General features: G+C 35.9%; 3 protein-coding genes across 5 annotated transcripts; 1 reads left to right on the top strand and 2 right to left on the bottom strand.

Moving 5' to 3' along the window:
- Positions 1-773: 773 nt before the first annotated feature.
- LOC104095674 (HVA22-like protein e) lies at positions 774-3,318 on the bottom strand. The gene is made up of 5 exons (XM_009601849.4): positions 3,144-3,318; positions 2,850-2,876; positions 2,618-2,740; positions 2,085-2,283; positions 774-1,022 (listed from the first exon to the last, which is right to left on the bottom strand). Exons 1-5 carry the CDS (start codon positions 3,188-3,190, stop codon positions 1,002-1,004), a joined length of 417 nt encoding a protein of 138 aa, XP_009600144.1. The 5' UTR covers positions 3,191-3,318; the 3' UTR covers positions 774-1,001.
- A 1,097-nt stretch (positions 3,319-4,415) lies between these two features.
- Positions 4,416-12,557, bottom strand: LOC104095675 (kinesin-like protein KIN-14R). 2 transcript variants are annotated; one of them, XM_070175366.1, is made up of 18 exons: positions 12,225-12,557; positions 11,233-11,784; positions 11,060-11,130; positions 10,792-10,975; positions 9,648-9,757; positions 9,443-9,542; positions 9,278-9,364; positions 8,990-9,166; positions 8,619-8,892; positions 8,343-8,504; positions 8,024-8,239; positions 7,907-7,944; positions 7,605-7,768; positions 7,225-7,476; positions 5,959-6,024; positions 5,762-5,836; positions 5,600-5,671; positions 4,416-5,285 (listed from the first exon to the last, which is right to left on the bottom strand). In XM_070175366.1, the coding sequence occupies exons 1-18, from the start codon at positions 12,409-12,411 to the stop codon at positions 4,710-4,712; spliced, it is 3,363 nt and encodes a 1,120-aa protein (XP_070031467.1). In that variant the 5' UTR covers positions 12,412-12,557; the 3' UTR covers positions 4,416-4,709. The 2 variants fall into 2 exon arrangements, with proteins under 2 accessions (XP_070031467.1, XP_070031466.1); XM_070175365.1 differs by having other exon boundaries at positions 5,600-5,836.
- A 914-nt stretch (positions 12,558-13,471) lies between these two features.
- On the top strand, positions 13,472-25,029 carry LOC104095676 (protein DECREASED SIZE EXCLUSION LIMIT 1). Of its 2 annotated transcripts, none has more exons than XM_070175363.1 (14): positions 13,472-13,578; positions 13,698-13,809; positions 13,898-13,960; positions 14,400-14,471; positions 14,637-14,693; positions 15,850-16,019; positions 17,077-17,135; positions 17,226-17,316; positions 18,301-18,367; positions 23,234-23,316; positions 23,420-23,511; positions 23,987-24,093; positions 24,542-24,605; positions 24,680-25,029. In XM_070175363.1, exons 2-14 carry the CDS (start codon positions 13,706-13,708, stop codon positions 24,839-24,841), a joined length of 1,191 nt encoding a protein of 396 aa, XP_070031464.1. In that variant the 5' UTR covers positions 13,472-13,578; positions 13,698-13,705; the 3' UTR covers positions 24,842-25,029. The 2 variants fall into 2 exon arrangements, with proteins under 2 accessions (XP_070031464.1, XP_070031465.1); XM_070175364.1 differs by having other exon boundaries at positions 13,474-13,578; positions 24,743-25,029.
- Positions 25,030-26,935: the final 1,906 nt, after the last annotated feature.

Genomic DNA, 26,935 nt, shown 5'->3' with positions numbered 1-26,935 from the left:
ATATACATTCTGTATGTTATATAAAAAAATTATACAAATATTATATTCTTTTTGGGCTATCAAATTAAATAATTCTTGGCACAGGCTAAAAGTGAAAAAAGCCCAATTCGATTCGGCTTTTTGTGCATCATCATTTTAGGCCCAAGTTTTGAGCTTTCTGGATTGTGGCCTACATATTATTGTATGGGCTTTTCCAAAACGTTCAGATTCTTGGCCTAAAATCGCAATCTGCTTAATATTTTGGGCAAAATACGTAATTGACCGGTCGGTCAAAACTAATTGCATTGGCTAAAAAAAAGATATATATATTATATATATATATAAAATACACATATATATAATTATTTATTTTATTGACTATTATTTATAGAAGGAGATAAAATTATAAATTTCTCAAAATTTTCACCTCAAGATGACTCGAGCTATAGTCGAGGTATAGTTCTTAACGGCGAGAACTCTTCTTCTAATTCTAGTTATTACGAATGGTCACGTTACTCACCTTTTAAAAGTAACCTGATAATGTGAAAAGATTTTAAAAGTAACCTGATATTATAGAACCTTTAATAAATTTATTTTCTCAAACTCTTATTACCTTACTAATTTCTATCTCATTTTTATTTATTAACCTTGTAAAAGATGTAATCCGCATACTTGATAAATAATAAAGGGAAGCACTACGCAGGTGGCAGATCAAGTTCAATATAGCAAAACATAGATTAATCCACTTTTCTGCTGGCAAATACATAGTAATATATACTACTATTAAGTATATATTAACATTAATATTCACAGCATCAATCTAACTCATCACAGTAGGTTTCTTTATAGTACAAAGTTTAGCCACAGTGCCAAAATTACAGAGTGGAAGCAAATAATTACACCTTATACATTAAGGTAATTAACAAGCTAAATACTGCCTATACAATATTTTCATTGTTAATAAACAAAATTAGGCAATCTCTAAGGTGGCACTTCATCTGTCACTCTTTATAAGTACGGATTCAGTAAGCCTCATGCTCTCCCTGTTCCAGAGAATATACATTATTATCAATAACCTGATAAACTTAAGTAGATAAGATAATGCAAAAAAAGAAAAAAAGAAAAAAAGAGGGACAATCCGGTGCACGAAGCATTCCGCGTTTATCTAGGATCCGGAAAGGGACGCACCCCGAGGGGTATGATGCAGACAGTCTATCCTTATATAAGCATTAGTAGTTGATTCCACGGCTCAAACCCGTGGCCTATAGGTCACACGGAGACAACTTTACCGTTGCCCAACGCCCCCTTCTAGATAAGGTAATGCAACAAATAAGAATTGGAGTAGTTGTTTTTGTTATTTCTATTTAAAGTAAAATATTTTTCTATAAGGTAATGCAACAAATAAGAATTGGAGTAGTTGTTTTTGTTATTTCTATTTAAAGTAAAATATTTTTCTTTTAGATCATACTCTTTCCGTTCACTTTTACTTGGCATGTCTAAAAATAGATTTTCATTTTTACTTGTCACTTTACGCATATCAAGAGAAAGACAAATTTTTTTTTCCTGTTATACCCACATTATTTATTACTCATTTTAAATCATTTTCTCAAATCCAATAAAATATAAAACGTGCCAAGTAAAAGTGTACGGAGGGAGTATTAGCTAAAGATCAGGATCAATAACTTCAAAATCAAAACCCTCCAAGATCAGTTATATAATGATCAATACAATGGATACAAACTTTAAAACTTGGTGGAGACAAAAACACAAAATAATTTCGTTCCATTTGAGCGTCGATGAATAGAGTTATCAACTACTTGTATAGGTGGCTATGATGCTCGGGATCTCTGAAAATGTCGTCGGTACGTGTCAGATCCTCCAAAAGTACTTTATTTTTGGAGGATCCGTCATTCTGCGGTGCGGCGACATCTTGGAAAGTCCGCAACATAGGTAGGTGGAATATTATGAGGTTATTTTAATTTTCTTCACCAATCAAGACCGTAATATAGGGCTTGTGAATTGAAATGTGTGTAAATTTACTTTGTATATGAAATATTGTTTACTATAGGCCTATAGCCTAACTCTAATTACCAGCTTGAACTGACCTTTTTGGAAGTGATGAAGTCCACAAATTTCGTCTTGGACTTGCCTTTAGGAGACTTGTTATGGTGCTGCTGTGATTCTCTATATCTCTTGATTATCCTTTCCCTAACAAACTTATCATATATAAAAGCTGCTCCTCTGAACTGTGGTAGAACTAGCCATCCCACAAATATCAACTTCACATCATACCATATTGGTATCCTATTATTCCAAATAACAAATAAATAATCAATCAGTTTTCTCCCCCCACAGAAAAAAAAAATAGTTCTCCATAGTTACTAGTCTTTCAATTTTTAATTACTTCCTCAACAATTTTGAAAGGGGCTTGGAACAACAGTAAAATTGTTTCCATGTGACCTACAGGTCACAGGGTCAAACCGTAAAATCAGCCACTAATGCTCGCATTAGGTTAGACCGATTACATCACAGTATTCTTGGGGTGCGGTCTTTCCCCGACCCTACATGAATGCGGGATGATTCGTGGACCGGACTACATTTTTTTCCTTTCTCAATAATTTTGAAAAGGCTAACTTACCATTCAAGAACTGGTTGAAGGACCATTTCCATGAGTGTAAGAAAAGAATAAAAAATCCAATAAGCAAGCCATTGTTCATCATCTAACTTGTCAGTTGTCTCAATTGCTACTACTGATGCATACCTATTCAATAAATCACCCCAGGAAAATTTTAAAAAATTATCATGAAAAATGATTTTATAAGAAAAAAAGAGGATTTTTTAACATAAATATAACAATTTAAAATACTTACAAAGGATAGAGCAACATCGTCATTGGCCTGCAATATTTAGTTCAAAAACAAAACAAATCATTTTTCAAGATATATCTGAAAATATATAATATTACTTCTATTCCATTTTATATGTCACTATTAGAAGCAACTTAACTTTATAATTTTCTTTATGTTATACTCTTAGTGACATACTTTTATAAATACAGAATTTTAATATTCGTGCCCATCCTAACACTGACATGTATAAAATAAAACGATGAAAGGAATAAAATAGCAAATTAAAGAATCCCATAAATAAACTGTAAAATTTACCCGGCAAGAATATGAAGATGACACATCAAAGTCCAGAAATAACCCATAATTCCTCTTGAAATTGAGAAGCTACTAATGAAATGAAAACTTAAAAAGAAGAGAAAGAAAATGGAAAGCTTCTTATTTATCAAACCTTAAGAAGAAGAAGAAAGGAGGACAAAATTAGAATTACAGTATGTTAATTAAAAGAGGACAATATTTGTGGACAGCAGGTTATATAGGAAAATGACTAAGGGACACGTGTCAATATCTAAGATGGTAGGTCGGTATTAGGTTCTTACTTTAACGTAGTGTTCTAGGTTGAGCACCGGCCATGGGACCAAAGTTTAAAAAGTAAACGACATTTAATTGATTAATTAAATGTTTATTTAATTTAATTGTGTTAAAAGGAGAACATTTGTATTTTTTAGAATTTTACTTTATCTTTCTTCGAGGAACACGTGTACTCATACATGAAGAACAGTTGAAGAAGGAATTGATAGAAAATGGGATGTCCTAAATTGGGATTATTTAAACAAATCTTTCTTTTTGCTCTAAGAATTCATTTCCCTTAATTTATTGAAAATTTTCTATGAGCATCAAGAGGTGAAAATCACTTTTAAATGCAGAAATTGATATTATAGATAAGTAAACCTTGAACAAATTGATTTTTAAACTTAAAATTCATTTACATTTGTTCGAACTTTAAATTCAATTATTTGACACATAAACTATATGACACATAAACTATACTATGCCAAGCATCAATATTTTTTAAGTTGGGAACAATTGAGATATGACTCATTTCTCAGCTCATTTTCACCTAAATGAACTTTGAACGAGTTAAATCCTTATCCGTTTACTTCATCAACTTACTTTAAAGTTTCACTTACAACTCAATTCTTAACTTATTTTAGTTTATGTAAAATTTTGAACGAGTTGCATCTTGATCCGTTTATTTCCTCTTTTTAAAAGAGAAATTATTAGCTAGTAGCTAGAAACAAAAGAATGAACAATTTGTTTTGAATAATAGACAACAATTTGTTTTGAATAATAGACATCTTCCACATCCAACTATAATTCAATTAGTATCATTAGCTGCTTATCTTATGTGAAATCCTGTTGATTAGTTTGCAACAACAATAACAACAACAATAACAAACCCAATGCAATCCCACATGGGTAGTATATACGCAGACCTTACACCTACCTAGTGAAGGTAGAGAGACTGTTTCTAGTAGACCTAGTTTCAAATAGGCAGTGGTAAGCATTTTAGTTATTAACATCCTGTGATAATTTGTTGAGAGGTTATTAAGTATTTCCTGAAGTCAACCAGCCACAATCATCCACTTTTTTTCCTTCTTAATATGACATACAATGATACAGTAGATTTAATATAACATACTCAATCTACCAAGTTGCATTAGTTGTATGGATAAACAGAATCCAGTTTCTAAAATGGATATACAAAATGCAGCACAATTAAAAAAAAAATGCACCACAAACCAATAAAACATACACTAATATTGAAAGAGGAATTAGTTGTGAAGACAACAGAATCAAGTTGGCTTCTTTGCTATCTCTAGACTATCTTGACCACATCCTTTTCTTCGCGTCCCTCTCTTTAGCTCCCTGAACAACGGGCTCTCTGCTCGTTTTGTTACGAATAAGTGGCCTCTGAGCATTGGTGGTAGTTGTAGTTGTTGGCTTCATTCCTCTTGAAACACCACTAGCAAATGGTTTAGGTGGATCAGATTGTCTGCCCCTTCTATCACTAGCTGATACGGCAGCAGCATTGTTCTCTGCTTCACCATTTCTAGACAACCGCTTCCTTCTGGCCTCTTGAAGGAAATCCTGTTCAGTCCTGTTATGTACTGAAGAAGTTGGCAAAATACCGTTGTTCTCTGTTTCACTATTTGTTGACAACCGCTTTCGTCTAACTTGTTGGACCGAGTCCTTTCCCTTCAGCAAGTTAGGCTGCTGACATGCCTGGCGATTCAGAGAATTTGAGCTCCTCAAAATACGTTGCTCAATTTCACTTGTTAAATTTTCTTCTTTGCTTTCAAGTGGGATTGATCTTAAAGAGTTGGCATCAGAATCTATAACAGGCACGCATGCCAACTGTTGTTCTTTCTCCTTGATTTTGTCTTCAAGTTCCTTAATCTAGAAGTGTAAGACATTGTCATTTCATGACGGTTTTGCCAAATAAAGTACATAATATACTTAAACATTGTTATGTTTCACTCTTGCCAATATCGAGGGCAGCCCGGTGCACTAAGCTCCCTCTATGCGCGGGGTCCGGAAAAGGGCCGGACCACAAGGGTCCTATTGTACGCAGCCTTACACTACATTTCTACAAGAGGTTGTTTCCACGGCTTTAACCCGTGACCTCCTGGTTACATGGCAACAACTTTACCAGTTACGCCAAGGCTCTCCTTCACTCTTGCCAATATCATAGAAAGATAAAAGCAACAAACCTTCTGACGGAGGAGAATGCACTCCTCTGCATTCTGTTCTTTTGCTTTCAACTTTTCCTCGAGCTCCTCAACCTGAAAAACCAGGAAATACTGCGTCACTTTTAGGTTCTTGCTAAATTCTATGGGAAACTTCAAGCTGGTAATATGCTTGAGAATGAGAACCTTATGCTGAAGGATGTTAGACTGAGACACAAACTCTTGCTCTCGCTCTTTCAGCTTGATCTCAAGATCCTTGACCTGCTTTTATGAGCATTAAACAAATGAACTTATGAATATCAAATGTGTTTTTGAGGATTCACAATATTGAATGTGTTATATAAAACTTCTGCATTAAATTGCTATTAGCCGATTGAAGGAACCTTATTGTTGAGGCTTTCAGACTCAAATTGATGTTGCTGCCTCATCTTGTTCTCTAGCTCCGAAACCTTTATGAAAGATGCAAAAGGTAAAATCAGAATAATATGCAAAGCATTACCATATTAAAACAGGTTGAAATCAGAATGATATGCAAAGCATTTCCTTCAATGGCGTTGGTTAGTTTTCTTTGAAGTTTAAGAGAAGGTAAACAAAGATATTGAGCGCTTATTGATGAGAATCATAATAAGTACATCTTCATTTTTTGTGACTATATTTTTCCTATTGTGTCTGTTAAGAAATGATCTCTTTAATGACTTTGAAAAGAAATAAATAGCTAAGGGGCAAGGCAAACCATAAAGGTTAAAAGGACATGGTGCAAAACAAAAAACTTAAGACATACATCCAGGTACATAATAGTTGCGACTTCCTCCAAATTCACAAATATGAGTGTAATGTATTCCCTAGCATTATTGGTAGAACAATTCGCCACTTTATTACCCTCTTGAAACTATGTTGAATTTGCAAGCTTGTCTGTGATAAAGGAAGATGTATCAGTTTGATCCTCTTGAATATTCCTGTGTCCGAGAAAATTGTCTTTTTATTATTTTGTCACAATTCGTCTCGACCACCAGTTCACTAAATTGTAGAAGTCTGCTCCTATTTGGATTTTATCAGAGAGACAAATAATTAATCAGCTTACACCAAGTCAGCTTCAAGTTCACATATTATTTTTCATTCTCAGCCAGAGGGCACATATTATTTTTCATTCTTTTTCCCAAATCACTCTTTGGTCCTTTAAAAGATGTTGGCCAAAGTGGCTTTAATCCTTCCCCAACTACTGTGCTAGTAATTAACTGTTTGCTAGTATTTGCGAGCTTTAAGATTGGATGTTGCTGTTAAAATTGACTTATTATGAATGTACATCTCCTAGTTAAATACTGATGCACTGTTTTTTGGTTAATGGCTAGTTCTTCTAGAATGCTGCTATGTATGTTAACTCTGAAATTATACTACAAAGCCATATCTTCTAATGCCTCTTATATATCACAGTTTAAACTATACTAGCGAGTCTAAAATTCCAATTCACGCATTATAAGTTCAAGTTTTCTGATGAGACTAAATGACTAATGTCCTCTTTTAGGGACATAGAGTGTAACGATCACTCTAATTAGATATATGGACAACAAAAGACAGGACACCTAATTAGTTATAGAACAAAGCTTAATCATCATGTGTAAGTAAGCAGAATATGATTCGATAAAGGATACCTTCTGTTGCAGAGCAGAACAAGTTTCTTCCCGACCCTTCAATCTCTCTGAAAGCTGTGAAAGTTGTTTCTCTGATTGACCATGTAATGATGTCTTTGAATTGAGCTGGCTTTCCAGTTCCTTAATTTTATCCTGTTGAGTTTTGTTAACGTGTTCCTTCCCTTTAGCCTTACTCTCTAAGTTCTGTAGGCTTTCCTCAAGTTTCTTCAGGGACTCATCTTTGGATTTAGCTTCCTGCCTTGCTTTGTCAAGCTGCCACCAAACAAGAAAAAAAGGAAAAAGGAGAGAGGACTACAATTAGTGGTTGAGTAGCTTTTTGTACCTAAGAATTCTTATAGGCAGATGAACATAAAACTACACTTGGAAAACATTCTACAAACCATCATTTTCAACTTTTGGAGCTCGCTGGTATCAACTTGTTTCCTTACAGGACCCAACTCAATTCCTCTAACTCTTGTCGCAAAGTTCAATGAACTTATAGTTTCACTTAAATCCTTATCAGAAGGGCTGATTTGAACAAACATCAAGGCTTTTGAATCTCCACCTACAGGAAAGACCAATTAAGTACAAACTTAGAAAAAAAGGCGAGCTTTGAAGATCGGAATCTTACAGCTTTGAACATTGTGGATATTCTGAAACCAAACTTCACTATGTCCTAGAGGTTAAAGAACTATTTAATTACCTAATGAATCTTGCAGTAGATGTGTCAGCTTGGAGTTCCTATTGACAAAGGTAGAACGTCAGCAAAAATATTCAATGACCCAACTGTAACCTTCAGGCAATAAAGATCACATATTACCTGTATGGAATATGGTTGCTTCTATTTGCTAAAGCGGATATTACGTCTCCTAGAGCTGAAAGTGACCTATTGATATTTTGCGCTTCCTTCAGCCTATCGCCTTGGGCATCAGTCTTTGCAAGCCTCTCACTGCCAGCTAAATCCACAAGCCAAAGCTTGCTCTTTGTGCACTCGCCGTTAATCAAATTATTGGCTGTTACCATAATACAAAGCATGCTGGAAAAAAGTGGAAAAGATTGGCCAAAAAATAGCTAGTTAGTGAAACTAGATCAGTGAAAATGAGCAATAAGAAGACAGTTAGAAACTCAATCTATTTTACCAGTGAGAGCGGCTACTGTGCTCATTCACGTTGTTGGATCCAACAGCCCGTGCACTACTTCCAGTTTGTAGCACATTCCAGACTTCTTCTATATTCTCTACTTTGGCTTCCACAACTCCTGGAATGTGATGAAGCCCTTCCGTAGCTTGTTTTATTTCCAACCTAAAACGATTTCATAAAATTAACAGTTAATTAGAAACCTTATTGCGCCAAAGTAACAACATTTCACTCGTGGCACATGACAAAATAGAGAATATAAGAGAAGAACAACTATACTTTTTTGATGTTGTAGGTGGAGACAATAGGTCCCTGATCTGTTCATTGTAAACTTCAAGCACGCTAACTGATATGTCATAGCTGAAAGTTTCACTCCTCTCCTTCGCAATTTTGAACAACTCTTCGAGAGTCCGATAGTTGACTCCCCTGTTCCCTTTAGTACCTTCCATGGTGAATGTTTTGCCTGTTCCCGTTTGTCCATAGGCAAAGATACATACGTTGTAACCGTCTAAAACTGAAATAACCATTGGTGAAGCATCGGCATAGACAACACCTGTTAAAAGACGAGATAAAACTATTAGTGGGAGAAAACCTTTACTATTATTTGTTTTTCTCAAGCTTGTATTCACTAAGTTGTACTGAGGGAACACCTTGGTCATCCATGGGTGTATATACACGGTCAAATTTGAATGTTTTTTTCATGGAGCTGCTATTTAAGATTCCAAGTTCTCCATCATTGGCTGCATCAAAGTCCACAACCGTTGAGCACCCATTTGAGACTTCAATCTTGCTTAATGGACGGCAACGGCAAAATACTCTAATATTCCCTGGAAAAGATGGCTTGTCGTGAATAAGTTAAAAAAAAAGAAGAAAGGGAATCATAATTTATCAACTTCCATCAACGATTTAATGAATATTCAAAGGAAAATCATTGCAACCTTTCGCCTCCTGAACTTCATTGAAGAGCTTTCTCCTCTTTGCTTGCTCTTCGTTATACTTCATCTTAAGATCTTCATATTGTTCAACTGCAGATTATACAAAGAGATTATTCAGTCCATGATTCAAAGTTAGGTTATGGTGATTTGAGAATAATCCAAACTAACCCAATGACTGAACTGCAAACACCATTTTATTCAAATCAGGGATTGAATCTGCACACTCATGTGCCTCGCGTGAGAGCTGGGAGTGCTCCTGTTTCATTTTCTGCATTGTTTTTTCCAAGAATGTCACACATGCAATAATTTCAGACTACATTGATAACCTCTAAGAAATTACAAGGCCGTCACAGAATAGGAATTTCATAAGTACCTTTACTTTCATGTCTAAATCATTGATTGCCATGTGCCAATAGTTCTTGTCGCGCTCGTACTTGGTTGACATCTCTGTCAAATTCTTAGCTTGTTTCTCCAATTTCTGATCTGTTAAAGGTTAATGTCGCTTCAAATTGTTGTACAAAAACTAAAGATATTATCATAGACTCATCAATAAACTAAAGAGATAGCCCAAACTGGACTCTGTGCACTAAAAGCAGACAGCAAACTCTGTCAGTAGTTCATCCAATATTCAGTCTATGGAAATTGGCATGCAAATAGTCTTTTTTTTCTATAAAAAAAGGAGAAATTTCTATCATCATTAATTTAGCGTGAAGGTTATACCATGACCATCATCCCTATTTTGGCACACAGAGAAAGTAGGAATGATTCTTCCATATAGCATACCAAATAGAAAATCTAATTAAGAGAAGTATCAAAGACCAGATTTATGTAAAAATGAGAAACGATCTTAATGTGAGAAGCTGAAGTGGTTTGAACAAATCACCCTTTCTTGAAGTCCATATAGGCTTTCAAGAAACGAACACCTATTAGCAAAAGTGACATTTAAAGCAAATGCTTTAATTCAACCACTTCAAACGCCAGCATACATATTTCTGGTAATACTTTCAAGATCTATAAGAGAAGCCCTGAATTGGTTTTTGGAGTCATACATGATCCTAGTTCCCACTAATGAAACAACAACAACAACAACGACCCAGTAAAATCCCACAAAGTGGGGTCTGGGGAGGGTAGTGTGTACGCAGACCTTACCCCTACCCCGATGGGGACAGAGAGGCTGCTTCCGATAGACCCTCGGCTCAGGAAGACGGGAATAAAACAAGAAGAGACAATTCATCAGTAACGTCAGCATAAACCGTAGAAATAGTAACAGAAGCATAAAAACCAAAAAATAGATGACATGCAATAACAGTAACCAGTAATTAAGGCCCTGGGCTAAGAAAAATAGAAAGGATAGTGTGGACTCAATATTAACCACAAGTCGTCTAAGATCAACTCTATCCAACCCCGCCTCACCCCCGGTATGAAGTAGGAAAAGCTCGACTATCCCCTAGCCTACAACCCTAATGAAACCTGAACAAAATAAAAATTAATATAAGTTTTATATTCATATCCCTTACCAAGTGAATATGTGTCAAATGTCTTATTGTCCAGCTCCATCCGAACCTTCTCTAGTTGCTGGTTAGCGGCAGTATAAGACATCCAAGATTGATAACATTCATCCGTCTTGCGCTCCAATAATTCACCAAGCTCTTGTATTTTTTTCTCGTACTTGGCTGTTGCCTGCAATCTTGCCACTTTTTTCTGTATTCATCCAAGTGGTCAAGCCTAAGCCATGGAAATTTCAAGAGTCCTACAGGTAACATTTCTGGATCTGTTATGCCATACCTGCGTGGATGGAAGATCTATCTGCGCTGCACAGTTTTTGCATGTAAGGCGCTCATGTTCTACTTGAGAAGCTGTAGTTCAGTCAAGGATAGCTCCAGAAATTAGCTCCCCCTCAACTCTTTTTACTCCATTCAACAAATTAATAAAATAGTTAGAGGCAACTGGGGAAATACCTGACATTTTTGGTGCTTTCCTTATGCATATCCCACTAACCACAGGACTGCCAATAATGCCTTCAAATTTTATCAGAAGTACCCCATTGTTTTTGATGGAAACTCTTGAGTCAACTAATTGCAGAGGTTTATTGGCTCCAACAACGGAGAAGATGTCAAAATCATTAAGAACCTGCATATTGTTACAACTTCTTAATTCTAAATCAAAACAAAAGGCACCAACAAGTAACGTTCCATGCCAAAATAAACTTGCCTTCTCATCTTGTAGAAAGACATTGAACACTCTCATTCCTTTAGGCCCATTAACATTTATAATCTCAACAAAATGAAGATCAACAAAGTAATTTCCTGGTGTAAGATTGTCAATCTGATAACAGAAGTTTCCTAATCGTGCTGACTGGTAAATGAAAGCATGTTCACCGCCCTCTGTTATGAACTCCTCCGTCTGAAATGTATCTCCACCTTGGTAAAAGTTATCAGCCAGAAAGCTCAGACTGGAATCCAACTCTACTGAAGTCTCCGATCCAGCATTAAGAAAAAGCACAAGGTCCTCTTATTTCAACAAACCATGTAAAATGTTAGTCTATAGCTTACTAAACATAGTTGCCTCAAAAGCAAGCACGAAGAGAAGAGAAAGACTAAGAAAAAGAAAATGTGAGTAACACATAGAATTGTTTCATATTAACTTATAATATTCCCCTTGATTGGCTTTCTCAAACTCATGTCACAAACCGTTAAGAAATGATACGACAACGACTACATCTCAGTCCCAAACAAGTTGTGGTCGGCTGTTTAAAAAAATTAATCAGTGTATTTAACATAGACATTAAATTAAATTAAAAGTCTATTAACGTCATTTGAACTAAAAATCCCCACATTCCGGCAAAACATGTACTTTGCATTTAGCAAAATCCCATTTTTGCAAACCATAGACTAAACCCTAACTCAAGCACTAGAAAATCAAATCAAAGAGATTAATGATTTTGTCATACCTGTACAGCTAGGTCTTGTAAATCCACTCGGGATTAATCTTGAACCCGAGTCACAGACCATCGAATCGGCTAAAAATTGAAATGTTCCATCTTGCTCTAAGGGTTTTTCCCATTCAAAATTCTTGGGTAAATCTTGAAAAGGGGTTTCTGGATTTTGCTCAAAAGGGTTAAATTGAATGCTGTCCATGGAGAATTTTGTAAAGGGTGTCTGAAAATCTGAGAATCCTGAAAAAACAAAGAGTGAAAAAAGCTTAAAGATTAAGTCTTTAATGGAGGTGTTTTTTTTGGGTATTTCTTGTATCTAGTGGCGGAAATGTTTCATTCAAATTTCAATCTTCTGACCGTTCAAAAGAAAAAATGATGATTACCGTTACTTTTGAAGTCTGGGTCAACTTTGGGCCTAGCTGAATTGGGCCGGGGAAGTACAAGAGATTAATTATGGGCTTGAATGTGCCCATGGGCCATGACCCAGAATTAAATACTTGATGAATTAACCCAAATAGCCGCTCACCCTAGAACTTAAACTAAAAATAACCAACGAATATATATTATATGCATAATTTATGTATTAAATGTATATAATTATATATAATAAATGTATATGACTAGAAAAAGTAAACAATTAATATGACCGACTATTTGTGTAAAAATCCCTAAATACTTTGAGTAAATACTTTGATCACAAAAAAAAAGTGAAATTTTTAATTGAAAACTTACTCCCCCGCATCAAAATTCAAGATATATTTTATTCTTACTTTAATTTTTAACTGCTAAAGTTAAATTACTGTGATGTACAAATTGTATTTGAAGTTGCATTTTGAATATTGAATGAGTTACTAAATCATTTTCCGCACTTGTGACTTACAAATTGCTTTTAGTAATTAAGTTTTACATATCTCATTTGTTGAATGCTATTTATTTTTATTTTATACCTTCTTATCCTTTTGTCCGAGTCATGTAAGTTGTATTTTTTTTTTATAGAAAATTTTAAGGGAAATCGTAGCGCATTGAGTAACCTGCTCACTCAATAGCTCGCAAACTAAACAAGAGATGTAAACCAACTAGACAAGCGCAATGTGACGAGGTTTGAGTGAGGAGACTAGTTATAAGATTATGAGGGGAACATTGTTTGTATTTTATCCACAAAAACAACATTATAATGAAATTTATTGGCCAAAAGTGCTTTTAAATATGCAACATTTAACTTTTTGTTTTCGTTTTTTATGTCACAACTCACAACATTTAAATATGCGTAGCTCATCAAACTTCACAATAGTTACACCAAGAGTTTTAAAACGAAGAGGCATAGATCATAGAACTAGAAGATAGGCGTTCTCTCTTTTCACGAAGCAAGGTATAATCTCCAAAACACAATATTAATTATTAATCCACGAACTTTTAATTCGAATTTTTAAAATAGTTTTAAGCATTATACCAAAGTCCAAACTGTTTGACAAAATGCTTCAATGGCAGAACAAGGCATGAGCAAAAGAACAGCGCCGGACCCGGTGTCAGTGCTACGAGGTCACCGCGCTTCTGTCGCTGACATTTGTTTTCATCCTTCTAAAAGCATATTATTTTCTGGGTATGAACTTTTCAAATTATTTATTAAGGTCTTTTACATTGATCGTAAATCAAACTGAATTAGTTAAATACTTCGGTTTACATTTCAGGTCAACTGATGGAGAATTGCGGATTTGGAATACCGTACAGCATCGTACAGTTTCATCTGCTTGGTAATAGTTTATAATTCCTTTATTCCGTTTTATGTGAAACACTTTTTATGACTTGTTTTTATACTAAAGCTTCGTGCTAAGTCAAACACTACCCCATAAAATGGGACGGTATAATGCTTTGGCTGGCTCCCGAGTTTCATTTTGTATTTTGAATTTCTTCTTTTCCCACCCAGATTAATTCGGATTGAGGTGTAGTAACTGTTAATTATGAACTTTATGCAACCCTAACTAGTTTGAGACTGTGGCCCTAGTTGTTGTTGTATTGAGAACTTATTTGTAGTGGACCCCAATTAGTTCAGGACTGAGGCTTAGCTGTGGTTGTGCTTGGAACTTTTTTTTAACCAACTAGTTTGGGATTGAGGTGTACTCGTAGTACTCTGAATTACTGCTTGGAATCATAACACAGTTGGGTTTAATAGTTGATTACTGTTAGCTGCAGGGTGCATAGTGCAGCACATGGGATTATTTGTGTTGCTGCAAGTCCTGTTCTTGGAGATAATAAAGTTATCAGGTGTGCCTCATTTCTCTCTTTCTAATCCTTGTTAATTTGTTTGATATTTTGTTCAGTAATATTGTCACAATGCCTTTGAGTTTGAATGAAGGATGTTTTGGTCCGTCTTTTATTCTGGATAGGTGGGTTAATTTGATTGAATGTCTGACTTTTCTATTTCCACAGCCAGGGCAGAGATGGTACTGTCAAATGTTGGGATTTTGGAGGAGGAGGTTTGTCCAGGTATTCAGGTTTACATAGTTTAAATTATACATAAATTTTGGTGTCTTCTCAGATTTCGTTACTACTGGATACTTTACATAGAGTCTCATTAGTTGCATCTTTATTCATTTGTTTCTTACAAAGCCTATGATGGGGTTCTGTGGAATGTTTACATGAAACAGTTATTTGGTGTGATTATGAAAGATAGCTTGTTGCCCTGCATTCTTGGTTCAAAGTTAATCACAGCCTTTTAACCATCATCACTTCTAAGAAACCAAACACATTATGCCCCCTTTTTAGAGAGTTTAAGACGCTCTCCCTTGGGGCTGAGCATGGGGAAGCTCGGGCAGTACCCCTCCATACCAATATTTGTTTTTTAACTTTATGTACAAAACCATCTAAAAAGTCTTTGCAACTTGAAGGATCTATAGTAATAAATGGACTTGTAATATCTCAGGGTATCAACAGAAAGAGTGTTCCCAATGCATCAGTTTTAATCAAAATCAATTAGCAGGAAATTGAAGGACAAATGCAGAAACTCCCAAACTTTGACAACTACATGACTATGCTTATTATGAAAAGTCTAATTGAAGAATAAGAGATTTATTGTCCTATATATTATGTGAGGCAAACATGGTCAATTTCTTCTTCGTTTTTTGTCTTTTGGGGGTTTGTGGGGGGGAGGGGGGGAGGAGACAATTATTTTTTTTAATCTTTGTCTTTTAGTCCAATATATTGTATTTGGGAAGTTAGACTTTAAATGTGGCTAGTGCTGCAGGTTTCAAATTTTCCTAGGCCTTTATATTGCACTAGTCATGCATCGTATATTGTTGCTTAAAAATCTTTTTCAGCCAAATCTATATCAGCAAAAACAAAATCTTTTTCAGCAATATGGATGCAGTGTTATATTGGTGATGTCTAACTCATTTCATGACAGCGACTGTAAAATCATGTTACGATTCCATTATAAGGAATGGATTCTAGGTGCAGTGGATATTGTTTATCAACTTTGCTGGACAGATATTTGCAACATTATCTTTTCAATACTCATTCCTTTACTTTATTTTACTAGTTGCCTTACTATTTGCTGTCATGTTAGTTTGACTATTGTTACCCTGTGGTGGTGTTCAATCTCCGTTTGCCTTATGATTAGGAATACACTCTGTGCTTTCAACAGGACACCATTACTTACAATAAAGACAAACTCTTATCATTTCTGCAAATTATCGATTGCAAAGTCACCAAGTGAGGCAATGAAGATTGATGATCCGGAGGTCAACGAAATTGTTGATGGCATGCAAAGAGAAGAACAAGGAGATCAACCCACTGATTCCACCAAATCCAAAGGTTTTCTATCTTTTGCTTGCCTTTTCTTCACTTTGCAGTTCAGTTTTTAATTAAGCTCTGTCTATCACTTCTGAAATTTGAATGAGGTGAGTTCGAATATACACGCACCTAGATTACGACAGATTTTGAAATATTGGTCAGCTAAATGATGTATTTAATTGACTTCTATAGTCTCTCAATATTGGTTTTATTTTAAATTTTTTTAAAAAAATCAGAACCACGGCAAGTGTTTTGGATTTTATGTTCATTTTAAAGTCTATCCGCATCCAATTCGAGTATGTCTGAGTTTAAAAAATGAGAACAAACTGAATACAGCATTAGTAAATGTTGCAGAAATTGTTCATCTTTGCCTCAGCAGTCTTGTCCTTAAGATTTTGGGTATGATTTACATGTTATTAGAGAAAGTTCAAAGTCAATTTTGAAAGCCATGTGTCTTGTACTTAAGGAATAGACTAATACTTCTCTCTGTACTACATGCTAATTATCACTGTCATTTCTCTATAAAAGATAAAAAGATCCTCAAACGTTTATTATAAGATCTCGTCCAATTTGAAGGAATCAAATTTGTTAACATCTATAGGGCATAGGCACCATGGTGTGAGTAGGTCAGCAGAAAGCTTCCTAAGCACTTCAATTGTCCAAAATTCCCTTTAATGACAGGACTTCCGTCAAATATGCTTTTAGTCAAAGGTCTTTCACGTGACGCTTTGACAAAGGCCTTCTGGTAGCAAGTACATCTGCGGTCAGATTATGGTGCCATACTGTTAAGTCTCAACATGTTATAAATACGATCAAGACTTAATATCAAGGAATGGAATCAATATACTCAAGAAAATCAGCTTGTTGTGGTTTTTGTTGTATATAAAGACTCGATGATGAGTGTTGTTTACACTTGTGCTTATTGTTGCTTGAAATCTTTAATGCTATTCCCTTCCTATATATTGATGTGGTTCTCAACCAACTTATGCTTCTTTGTTTACCTGGATCTGGTTGGTTGTCTGCATGGCTTTAAACAATGTTTGGGTGATAAGATTGTTTAACATATTGAAATTCTCAGGTAAGGAGCTCATTGAAGGACCAAAATATGTTGCTATAGCAGGGGAACAAGCTTCTGTGGTTGGTTGATGGTTATTTCTGATACTTTATTCTTTTCTTTTGACTTTGTTTTATGCAATTTACTGAACAATAACCAATCCATTTGCAAAGGTTGAGATTTGGGATGTCAATACTGCAGAAAGAATTGCACAGCTGCCTCATAGCTCTGGCAGCCCATCAAATCAGACTCCGAACCAAAGAGGTTAGTTTTATTTTTCAAATATTTTCGTAAGCTACTTTTGAAAACTAGTTTTCTGAGATCTTATTGTGTTCTGGATAAGTTCGAAATAGTTTACTTCTTATAAGGTATGTTGAACTTCAAGATTTTTATGAGATTTATTTACTGCCTTTCCATCTTGTGGTATCTCTGGATGCTGGTGGATTTAAAGTGGTGGTGAGAAGGTACTAGAAAATATAGGTCCCTGAGGTGTGACATCTTCGTGTCAAGACTCGTATCTTTTCTTAGATGTCATTAGATATTTGTGATCTTAATCAACGTAGGAGCTTGAAGGGATAGCAATATCAATATTACTAATTTCATTAGGAGCAATATACATTCTTAGAGACTTCCTAGGCTTGGCACTTACATAATAGAAATTTGGGTATTACTGCTTGGAAGCATACAGTTATCACTAAAAAGCTCCAATTGACATGATTGTTGAGAAGAGCCGTATAATACTAGTGCTTAAACAATAAGATAAATTGAAAATGCATCTAAAGCTTCCAAGTTTACTTTCAGTAGCTTTTGGAGCACCTTCAATGGGTATTTTAGAATGGAAAATTTTCAAAAGGGAAATTGAAACTTCTGAAATCCAATTTGGTGCCTGGACAAGTTAGACCTACAAATTGCACAACTTGTGATTTTCTACAGAAAGAACGAAATGTTCTTGTCCATTCCACAAATTGGAATTCCCAAACTACCAGTTCCAAGACCTGGGGATAAGAAGGGGAGACGATTGGTGGGAGAAATCATTTTTAAGATGCGATGTTATACTACCCAAATTGAGAGTTTACTGTATTTTGCTTATTTAGGTACTTTATGATTCTCTTCCTCTAGCTTGTATTACATACTTTGGTATCTGCTTGGGTTTCTCTATCTCTCCCTCTGGATAGTTACTGCCTTTTCGCCTTTCATTTTTGATTTAAAGTATCCATTTGCATTTGCTTATAAAGTAAGTACCCTCAGGAATGTGCATGGCGGTTCAAGCGTTTTTACCTTCTGAATCTCAGGGGCTCCTAAGTATTATGGCAGGGTTTGTTCTCATATCTCCAGTAATAACCTTGTTACATAGTATTGTCTACTTGTCTCTACATTCGTACTCATATGTCCGTCTTTCCTTGTATACTTGTATCTGCTTTTGTGTACCTATATGAAATAGCTTTTCGTACACTGTCAAAATTCCCTGAATGCTTAATTCCCTATGACTTCAGAAAAGATTTCTGAAGTATAGTGGAGCATTTGAAATGCTTTTATGGTAAAAGCTACAATCATTCTTTGATCATTCAGATGTGAAGTGATTCTAAGGCGCACATGTTGATTTAGCATGCCCTGCAATGTGAAGGATACTCTATCTACTTTTGTTGAGAATCTAGCGATTTCAAGATGGAATAACAAAGGATACTCTATCTACTTCTAGCTGACTGATCACCAGGGGCGGACCCACCTTGTCCCAGGTGGGTTCAACTGAACCCGCTTCGTCGTAAAATTTTACTATTTAGATATGTGAATTTTATGTGAAAGCAGTAATATACACAAAATGAACCCACTTGACACAACTGTGATTGATAGTTCAGTGGTCAAGCTGGTTCATTTTAGTCTGAGAAGTCATGAGTTCGATTCTGCTCTGTGCAGAAATCTTTTGTACATTTTTATATTTTGAAGTCACGGTAGTACTTTAGAACAATTTAAGGGCAAGGAGCACAGACTTCTCTCGTCAACTACTGTCACGATCCAATTTCACCTATAGGTCGTGATGGCGCCGGATACCGCTATCAGACAAGCCAACAATAAATACTAAATAAATTCTCATTTTAATATTTTTGAAGTCATAGTTGTTCCCCTCAATTAAATAGCAGAAGATGACATTTACAAAATACGTACTAATATCTTTAAAAATTTCCAATATAATGCAACCCATAATCATCCCAAAACCCGGTGTCACAAGTGCATGAACATTTACTAGGGAATTAAAATAAAATACAGCATCTGTCCAGAATACAAATTAGACAGGAAAATATAGTAACTCTGAAGGAGATTCTGTTAGCTGCAGATCGTAATATAGAATGCAGCTCACCTATGTTCCCACAATTATTAACCACACCTCTGCGCCCACAAGGCCGCTATACATATATGTACTTGCACAATAAAATGTGCAGCAAGTGCAGTATGAGTACGAAAACAACGTGTACCCAGTAAGTATCAAGCCTAATCTCGAAGAGCTAGAGACGAGATGGCCGACTATGACACTCACTATGGGTCAATAATATTAAATAATCATGAAAATAGAAATATTTATATCAACGTGATTCACAGAGTTAACAATAATTTTATTGAACCAGCAGAAGTAATTAAATTCCTTCAATTCCAATAATTCTCAATATATTAATTAAATTCCTTCAATTCAAATAATTTCTAATCTATTAATTAAATCCTTCAATTTCAATAAAAATTCCAATTATCAAATAGCTTTACAAGCTGTAATAAACTGTCCAAGTATCGTGTAATTATTATTATTATTAAGCACGATTTCTGCCGAGGACGTACGACCCGATCCAGAGTGTCGTGTACACTGCCGAGGGACGTGCGGCGCGATCCATAGATGCATCTATCCTGCCGAGGCGTTCGGCCCGCTCCACAAGAAAGGAGGACATTTTCTTATGTGCCTCCGGAAGGACAGTATGTTTATTATAAGATAAATTTGGGAGGAGAACAATTTCTTTTGACAATTAATCTGAAAATTCACAATATATTCATATATATATCAATTAATATTAATTAAACAAAGAATACAATTTACACAAGTAATTCATGCTTTGAGTCCTAAACTACCGGGACTTTAGCATTAATAGTAGCTACACACGGACTCTCGTCACCTCGTGCGTACGTAGCCTCCGCAATTAACAACAATTATTCAATTTAATCCCTATGGGGTAATTTCCCCCTCACAAGATTAGACAAGAGACTTACCTTGTCTTGCTCCAATTTAATCCACTATAAGGCCTTTTCCACGATTATCCAACTCTGTCTGGCTCGAATCTAGCCAAAATAATTCGATACAATCACTAAAAATTATAGGAATCAATTCTATAAGAAAATACTGCAGTTTTAATAAAAATCCCGAAATTGATTAAAAATTCGTCCGTGGGGCCCACATCTCGGAATCCGGCGAAAGTTATGGAATCCGACAACCCATTCAATTACGAGTCCAACCATACCAGTTTCACTCAAATCCGACTCTGAATCGATACCGAAATCTCAAAAATTCGTTTATATGAGATTTCTAAAATTTTTCAAATCTCAATCTCAAAACACTAATTAAATGATGAAAACAATGATATATTTATGTTTATAGACCAAATCCAAATTAGAATCACTTACCCAAATGTCTTTTCCTTGAAAATTTATCAAAAATCGCTTCTGCTCAAGCTCCAATTTGTTAAAAATGGCAAATGGGACGAATGCCCTCTTTTATAATTCTGCCCAGGCAGCCCTCGATCCATGGCCTCGATCAACAGCCTCGATCCACAGCCTCGATCTACAGCCTCGATCTACAGCCTCGATCCTCAGCCTCGATCTTCGGCCTCGATCCTCGGCCTCGATCCACAACCTCGATCCACAACCTCGATCCTCAGCCTCGATCCTCAGCCTCGATCCTCGGCTTCGATCCTCGGCCTCGATCTTCGGCCTCTATCCTCTGCCTCGATTTTGGGAGCTCGATTTTTTTGGGGCCTCGATTTTGGGCCAGAATTTCCAGCAGAAAGGAAAAATTGCAGCAGCTGTTTTAACTCCAATTTTTGATCCGTTAACCATCCGAAACTCACCCAAGGCCCTCGGGACCTCAACCAAATATACCAACAAGTCCTAAAACAGCATACGAACTTATTTGAAACCTCAAATCACATAAAACGATGCTAAAACCACGAATTATGCTCTCATTCAAGCTTAATGAAACTTAAAATTTCTAACTTCTACATTCGATGTCGAAACCTATCAAATCAACTCCGATTGACCTCAAATTTTACACACAAGTCATAAATGACATAACAGAGCTATGAAAATTTTCGGAACTGGATTCCGACTCCGGTATCGAAAAGTCAACTCCTCGGTCAAACTTCCAAACTTAAATTCTTGTATTTAGCCATTTCAAGCCTAATTTAACTACGGACTTCGAAATAAAATTCCGAACACGCTCCTAAGTCCAAAATCACCGTACGGAGCTGTTGGAATCATCAAAATTCTATTCCGGGGTCTTTTTCACATAATTAGACATCCGGTCACTATTTGAACTTAAACATTTTAATTTTTCATCAAAATTCCATATCTCGGGCTAGGGACCTCGGAATTTGATTCCGGGCATACGCCCAAGTCCCAAATCACGATACGGACCCACCGAAACTGTCAAAACACTGATCCGAGTCTGTTTGCTCAAAGTATTGACCAAAGTCAAACTTGGCCTTTTAAACCCAACTTAAGGAACCAAGTGTTCAGATTTCAACTCAAACACTTCCAAATCCCGAACCAACCATCCCCACAAGTCATAAATCATTTATAGCACATACGAGAAGTTTTATTTAAATAGTTCTGTGCTTTTTTTCTCTTTTTGGGGTTACGTGAAGGTGAACTAGTTTTAAATTTTTACTTAGTTATTGTTTTAGTAAATTATTTGTTTATTTTACTTTTATTTTTTTATAGTTTTTTAAATGGCTAGATTAATTGAGAGTAAAACATAGTTTTTTAAATAGAAGACTGTAAAGAAAAATTTCTTATAATTGGTTAAAAATTGTAAGATTTATTTTATAAAATTTAGTGGAACATTAAGAAAATTGGATATTTCTTGTCTAACCATTTTTTATGTAGAAAAAAAAAAGCACTTGAAAATGACATTTTTCAGGGGCATGATAGTAAAAAAGAGCAACATACAAAATTCACTTTGTTATACATGGAAATCTCTATTGTCGACTGTTATCACAAAAATATTGCATTGTCCAATTGACCCCGCTTGAACAAAATCCTGGGTCCGCCACTGCTGATCACAACTACATTATTTCTTTGGTTTGTTTCTAAACCCTCATACATCCTCTTTCCACTCTCAGCCAAATGCGTTATTGCATTCCAACTCAATTTCCTAAGCTACCCATCTCACTCCAGTTTTTACTAGCATTTACAACTGCATTTAGAACACTCATTATCGAGAAAATTTATTCCATACTAACTATCCAATTGGATATCATGTGCATTGGACCCAAATAGCCAGAAAGCAAATAGCAACAAGAAAATGTTTCCATTTTTTGTAAAGTTTTTGTAAAAGTAAAATAAAATATATAAAATAGATATTCAAATTGATGACGAATAGCAAGGAATGTCGCTCTTCTCAAGGGAGCCATTCATGGTGTCTGAAATAAGAAATGCTTCCCTATCATGTGGGGTTGACGAAAATGCCAGTGGGACCAGCAGCTTCTAGGTTTCACGCGCAAACCCTTTTTGGACTGGTCTAAACTAGGTGCAACATTCCCAATGTGGCCAAGCAGGTTCTACAAGACCGGCCCCCTTCCCTAATGAGAAGTCTGTATATTCCATGGGTTCACCGTATAAAATCACGTACATAAAATTATCACTGTTATCAAAGAATTGTGAATTCGAATGAGAAAACGATACAAGGATCTTCAGTACTTGACAGCAGGATAATTCAAATTTTCAAGAGTAAGATTACTGTACAATGCTTGGAAAATGACGATTCATTACATAGAAGAGAGTGATCATGCTATTCTTTTCGTCTCTTGACGGAGGAGAGACCTGATATTAGTAGATTCTTTTTCCTGTTGAATTTCTGTTAAAAGATGATATATGTGTATTTCATCAAAATGCTTGACTCACCAAACTAGATTACATATCCCTACAGGTACGAGGATGGATCCATTGCTTGGTGGGACTTGCGTAATCCGGGTGTCCCCTTGACTTCAGTCAAGTTCCATTCAGAACCAGGCATATCATTCTACCATACATAAAGTGCTTTATAATACACCTTTTATAGTTCTGTTTTCGTTCTTAAAGCAGGCATGAAAGACATGTTGTCTTCTCCATACAGTTTTAAGCTTATGCATAGATGGATCATGCAAAGGTGGTCTTTCTGGAGCTGCTGATGAGAAAATTTTGATGTTTACATTGGACCATTCTATGGTAACCCCAACTTGTTCTCTAGTTGCAAGATATGCTATTGTTGGATGGTGCTGTTGATGTGCATGTATTTAACACATAAACTCTTCTTTTGTAGCAAGAAAATGTTACTAAGTGTCTTAGTAGTGATTTGAAACTGATTTTCGAATGTACATGCCTTAATGCCGCGAGGACAATTTGGTTCTGATGTTTGAACCTCATTATCCACATGCATTGATAAGTTGGTCAATTGTTTGGAGCTGGTCATCCTGTGTGATATTGTGTTAGATCTGTGAATATGTGTAGTTTTCCGGTTGCAGCATATACTGTCAACCCAAGGAAAACTATCGTCCACACTAAGTAAATATATTTCTGCAGTTTGCAGCAGCTACAGTAGTTATTAGTTGTGGACCTTGCATATCGTGGCTTCATTTGTACAAAGCTTTCTTTTGTATTTGCAGGTTTATTATCTGCTGAATGTAATTTTTCTACTTTTTAGGGTTCTTGTTTGATCAGAAAAGAAATTGTTTTGGAGAGACCTGGAATAGCTGGAACCTCAATCCGGCCAGACGGGAAAATTGCTGCAACTGCTGGTTGGGATCACCGGTAGGGATCTCAGAGACTTTCAAACTGTCAATTTGTGGGTGTTGTTGCAGGCCCTTCTGTCAATGAAGGAACTTTTTTTTTATAAGCATATGTGTATAGTATTCTGTCGATGAAAGAACATGATATGATCATTCTATTAACGTTAATGCAGAAGGAAACATGAATCTAGTGTTTACATTGTGATCTTGTTTAAAAGGTCAGACAGTATTAAATATTGAATGTACTCTCCTGAAAACTTCACATATTTTTTCAAAGTTGAAAATTCACATATTTGATCTTGTATGAAAGTATAGATGTCTTTGATGCAGTTCATCAATTTCTTTAAGATAGCTGGTTGTGAACCTCTAGTAATTGTTGCTATGTGAGTTCTTTAAGCATTGTGTTTAAGCTTGTAGGTCATGTTCTAAGTATCACTCTAACATTAGCTGATCTTATCTTTAATTGTCAGGGTTAGGATTTACAATTATCGCAAAGGAAAACCTTTGGCTATTTTGAAATATCATAACGCCACGGTATGCAATTCCCTTCTCTTTCTGTTGAGTGTGTTTCTCCTTAAAACAATTATCAAACTGACTTCATTCCATAGTTTTGTCTCTCACGCTCTTGGATCCTGGTCTCTATCGCACTCCTGCACATTATGTTCTTGCAGTGCAACGCTGTTTCATTCTCTGCTGACAGTAAATTATTGGCCTCTGCATCTGAAGACACGACAGTGGCTCTATGGGAACTTTATCCTCCTAGAACATGAGGTTGTATAGTTCTTAATCCTCTTCTAAAGTAGTTCTTTAGACAACGACGAACCTCTATACAAACAGTGTTTTGTGGGTTATGATGGACCTCTATAAACAGCGCTTGTGGTTTTTACTTGTCTCGAGCGTGGAGTGTTTGTAATGAAATTAAATCCTATTGCACAAAATTCCAATGGTTATTTTTCAATATCATGCCATTCTTTCTACAGAAAAAAGGAATCAGGGTTAATGTACTAAGTTTGCTGATAAGGCAAGTGTTTGCACAAAGAGTAGTCTCCAGATGAGCAGATGGAGTTGCTGGAAAAAATTCCTGATCATCAGGTAATGGCAAACGGTGTGGTGCGGTGCGGGGCAAACCCGCATAATCCTGCGAAGGTTTCAACCCGCCCCGCCCCCGCACCGCATAGCATTTGCACCCGCATCCACCCACCCCACACCTACTCCCGCGTCCACCCGCCCCGCCCCTCATAATTAATTTCTTTTCATTTTCCTAGTTTTACTTAATTAATTTTTTGCTGGATTTTCAATTTCATCAACCAAAAAATGAAAAAGGTCTTTTGTTGCTCATGTACTGAATTTGTTCAATTTTTTTTTTTTAAAGAATTTGTTCAATTAGAATTGAGGATTGAAAAAGAGCGAGCCACTTTGCGGGTGAAATTCAAAAATAGCTAGATTTACAAGTGGTAATTGAAAAATAACCATAGTTTCAAAAGTAATCGAAATTTAGCCACTTTTCGTATAAAGATAAATCTGGACGAAAACACTGTTCAAAATTCAAAAAATATTTCAGAATATTAATTAGGTTAAGGAAAATATGAGGCGACCCTATTAAAGAGAGCATTAAGGATACATCAACTCTCTTGGATTTCACGTTATAGCATATATATACTCGGGCTGAGCATATCCAAGAAAGACATAAGTGGTCGCCTTGGGGACAATTTTGCTCTTAACTGCATAGGAATATGAACAAAACACGTGCATCTAAACACTCGCAAATGCCTATTATAGTACTGCCCCATTAAGAAGTTCGTGAGGTAGTGTATAGCAGTATCTGAAAACATATCTTGAGGACGGCGCCATAGCCAACGCTCTATCTAAAAATCATTCTTTCTTTCAGGCCGGTAGGAGGAACCTTCCGCATGAAAGCAAAAGGAAGCACCGATCAAGTAAGAGGAAAGGGGCAAGCTAGGAGTTCCAGCATAATATACTGGAGTTGTAGTATAATATATTGGACTTCCAGCATAACATACCGGAGTTCCAGTATAATATACTAGTTTAGTATAATATGCTGGAAGTTCATACACATGTGCTCCAATCTCCAGTATATTATGCTGGAATTTTTCATGTGTTGGAGTTTCAGCATAATATGTTGGAAGTTCATACACAAGTACCATTCTTCATTATATTATGCTGGAACTTTCTGTGTTGCAGCAAAATAGTGGCTATTTTTCAATGACTTTGCAAACGCTAGTTATTTTTCAATTATCAGTTCGAAAACTGGCTAGCCCGTGCTTTTTTCACCCACTTTGCCGATGGTTTTGGAATTTGAAAACAAATGTGGGAATAGGCTTCAAACTTCTACAATTCTGGTTGGCTGCCAGTATGTTGTATGCTTTTAGTTTCGAAACAAAAATGAAGTTTAGTTTAATATAATATAAATTCAGGATTTAGTTGTATGATATTTTAAGTGACAAAAAGTAAAATAGTGATTTTTGTCCAACGAACCTTCATTAGATAATTTTTGAGTGACAAACGTTAATAATTTAATCATAAAAATATTTAAACAGACTGGTCTTTAAGGTTTGCCTCACCGGATAACTTGTACAATAGGCCAAATCTAGAAAACTTATGCAAACCCGCATAGACCCGCACCACATCAGTCTTTTAAAAAATAGTCTCAACCCGTCCCGCCCCGCCCCGCATAGCCTTAAACCCGCCCCGTACCCGCCCGTCCCATTTGCCATCCCTATCAGGAAGAGCAGGGACTCGAGCTATTTTTGGGACACAAGTACTCTTGTAGTATCTGGAGGTGTAGATTGTAACGGGAATCGCCTTTCAAGTTGTAAGAAGAAACATAGTTGTGAATTTATTTT

This window comes from Nicotiana tomentosiformis, chromosome 5 (assembly GCF_000390325.3).
Source record: "Nicotiana tomentosiformis chromosome 5, ASM39032v3, whole genome shotgun sequence".
Lineage (NCBI taxonomy): Eukaryota > Viridiplantae > Streptophyta > Magnoliopsida > Solanales > Solanaceae > Nicotiana > Nicotiana tomentosiformis.
The sequence above is the reverse complement of the archived record's forward strand: the minus strand, read 5'-3'. Positions and strand labels throughout refer to the sequence as shown.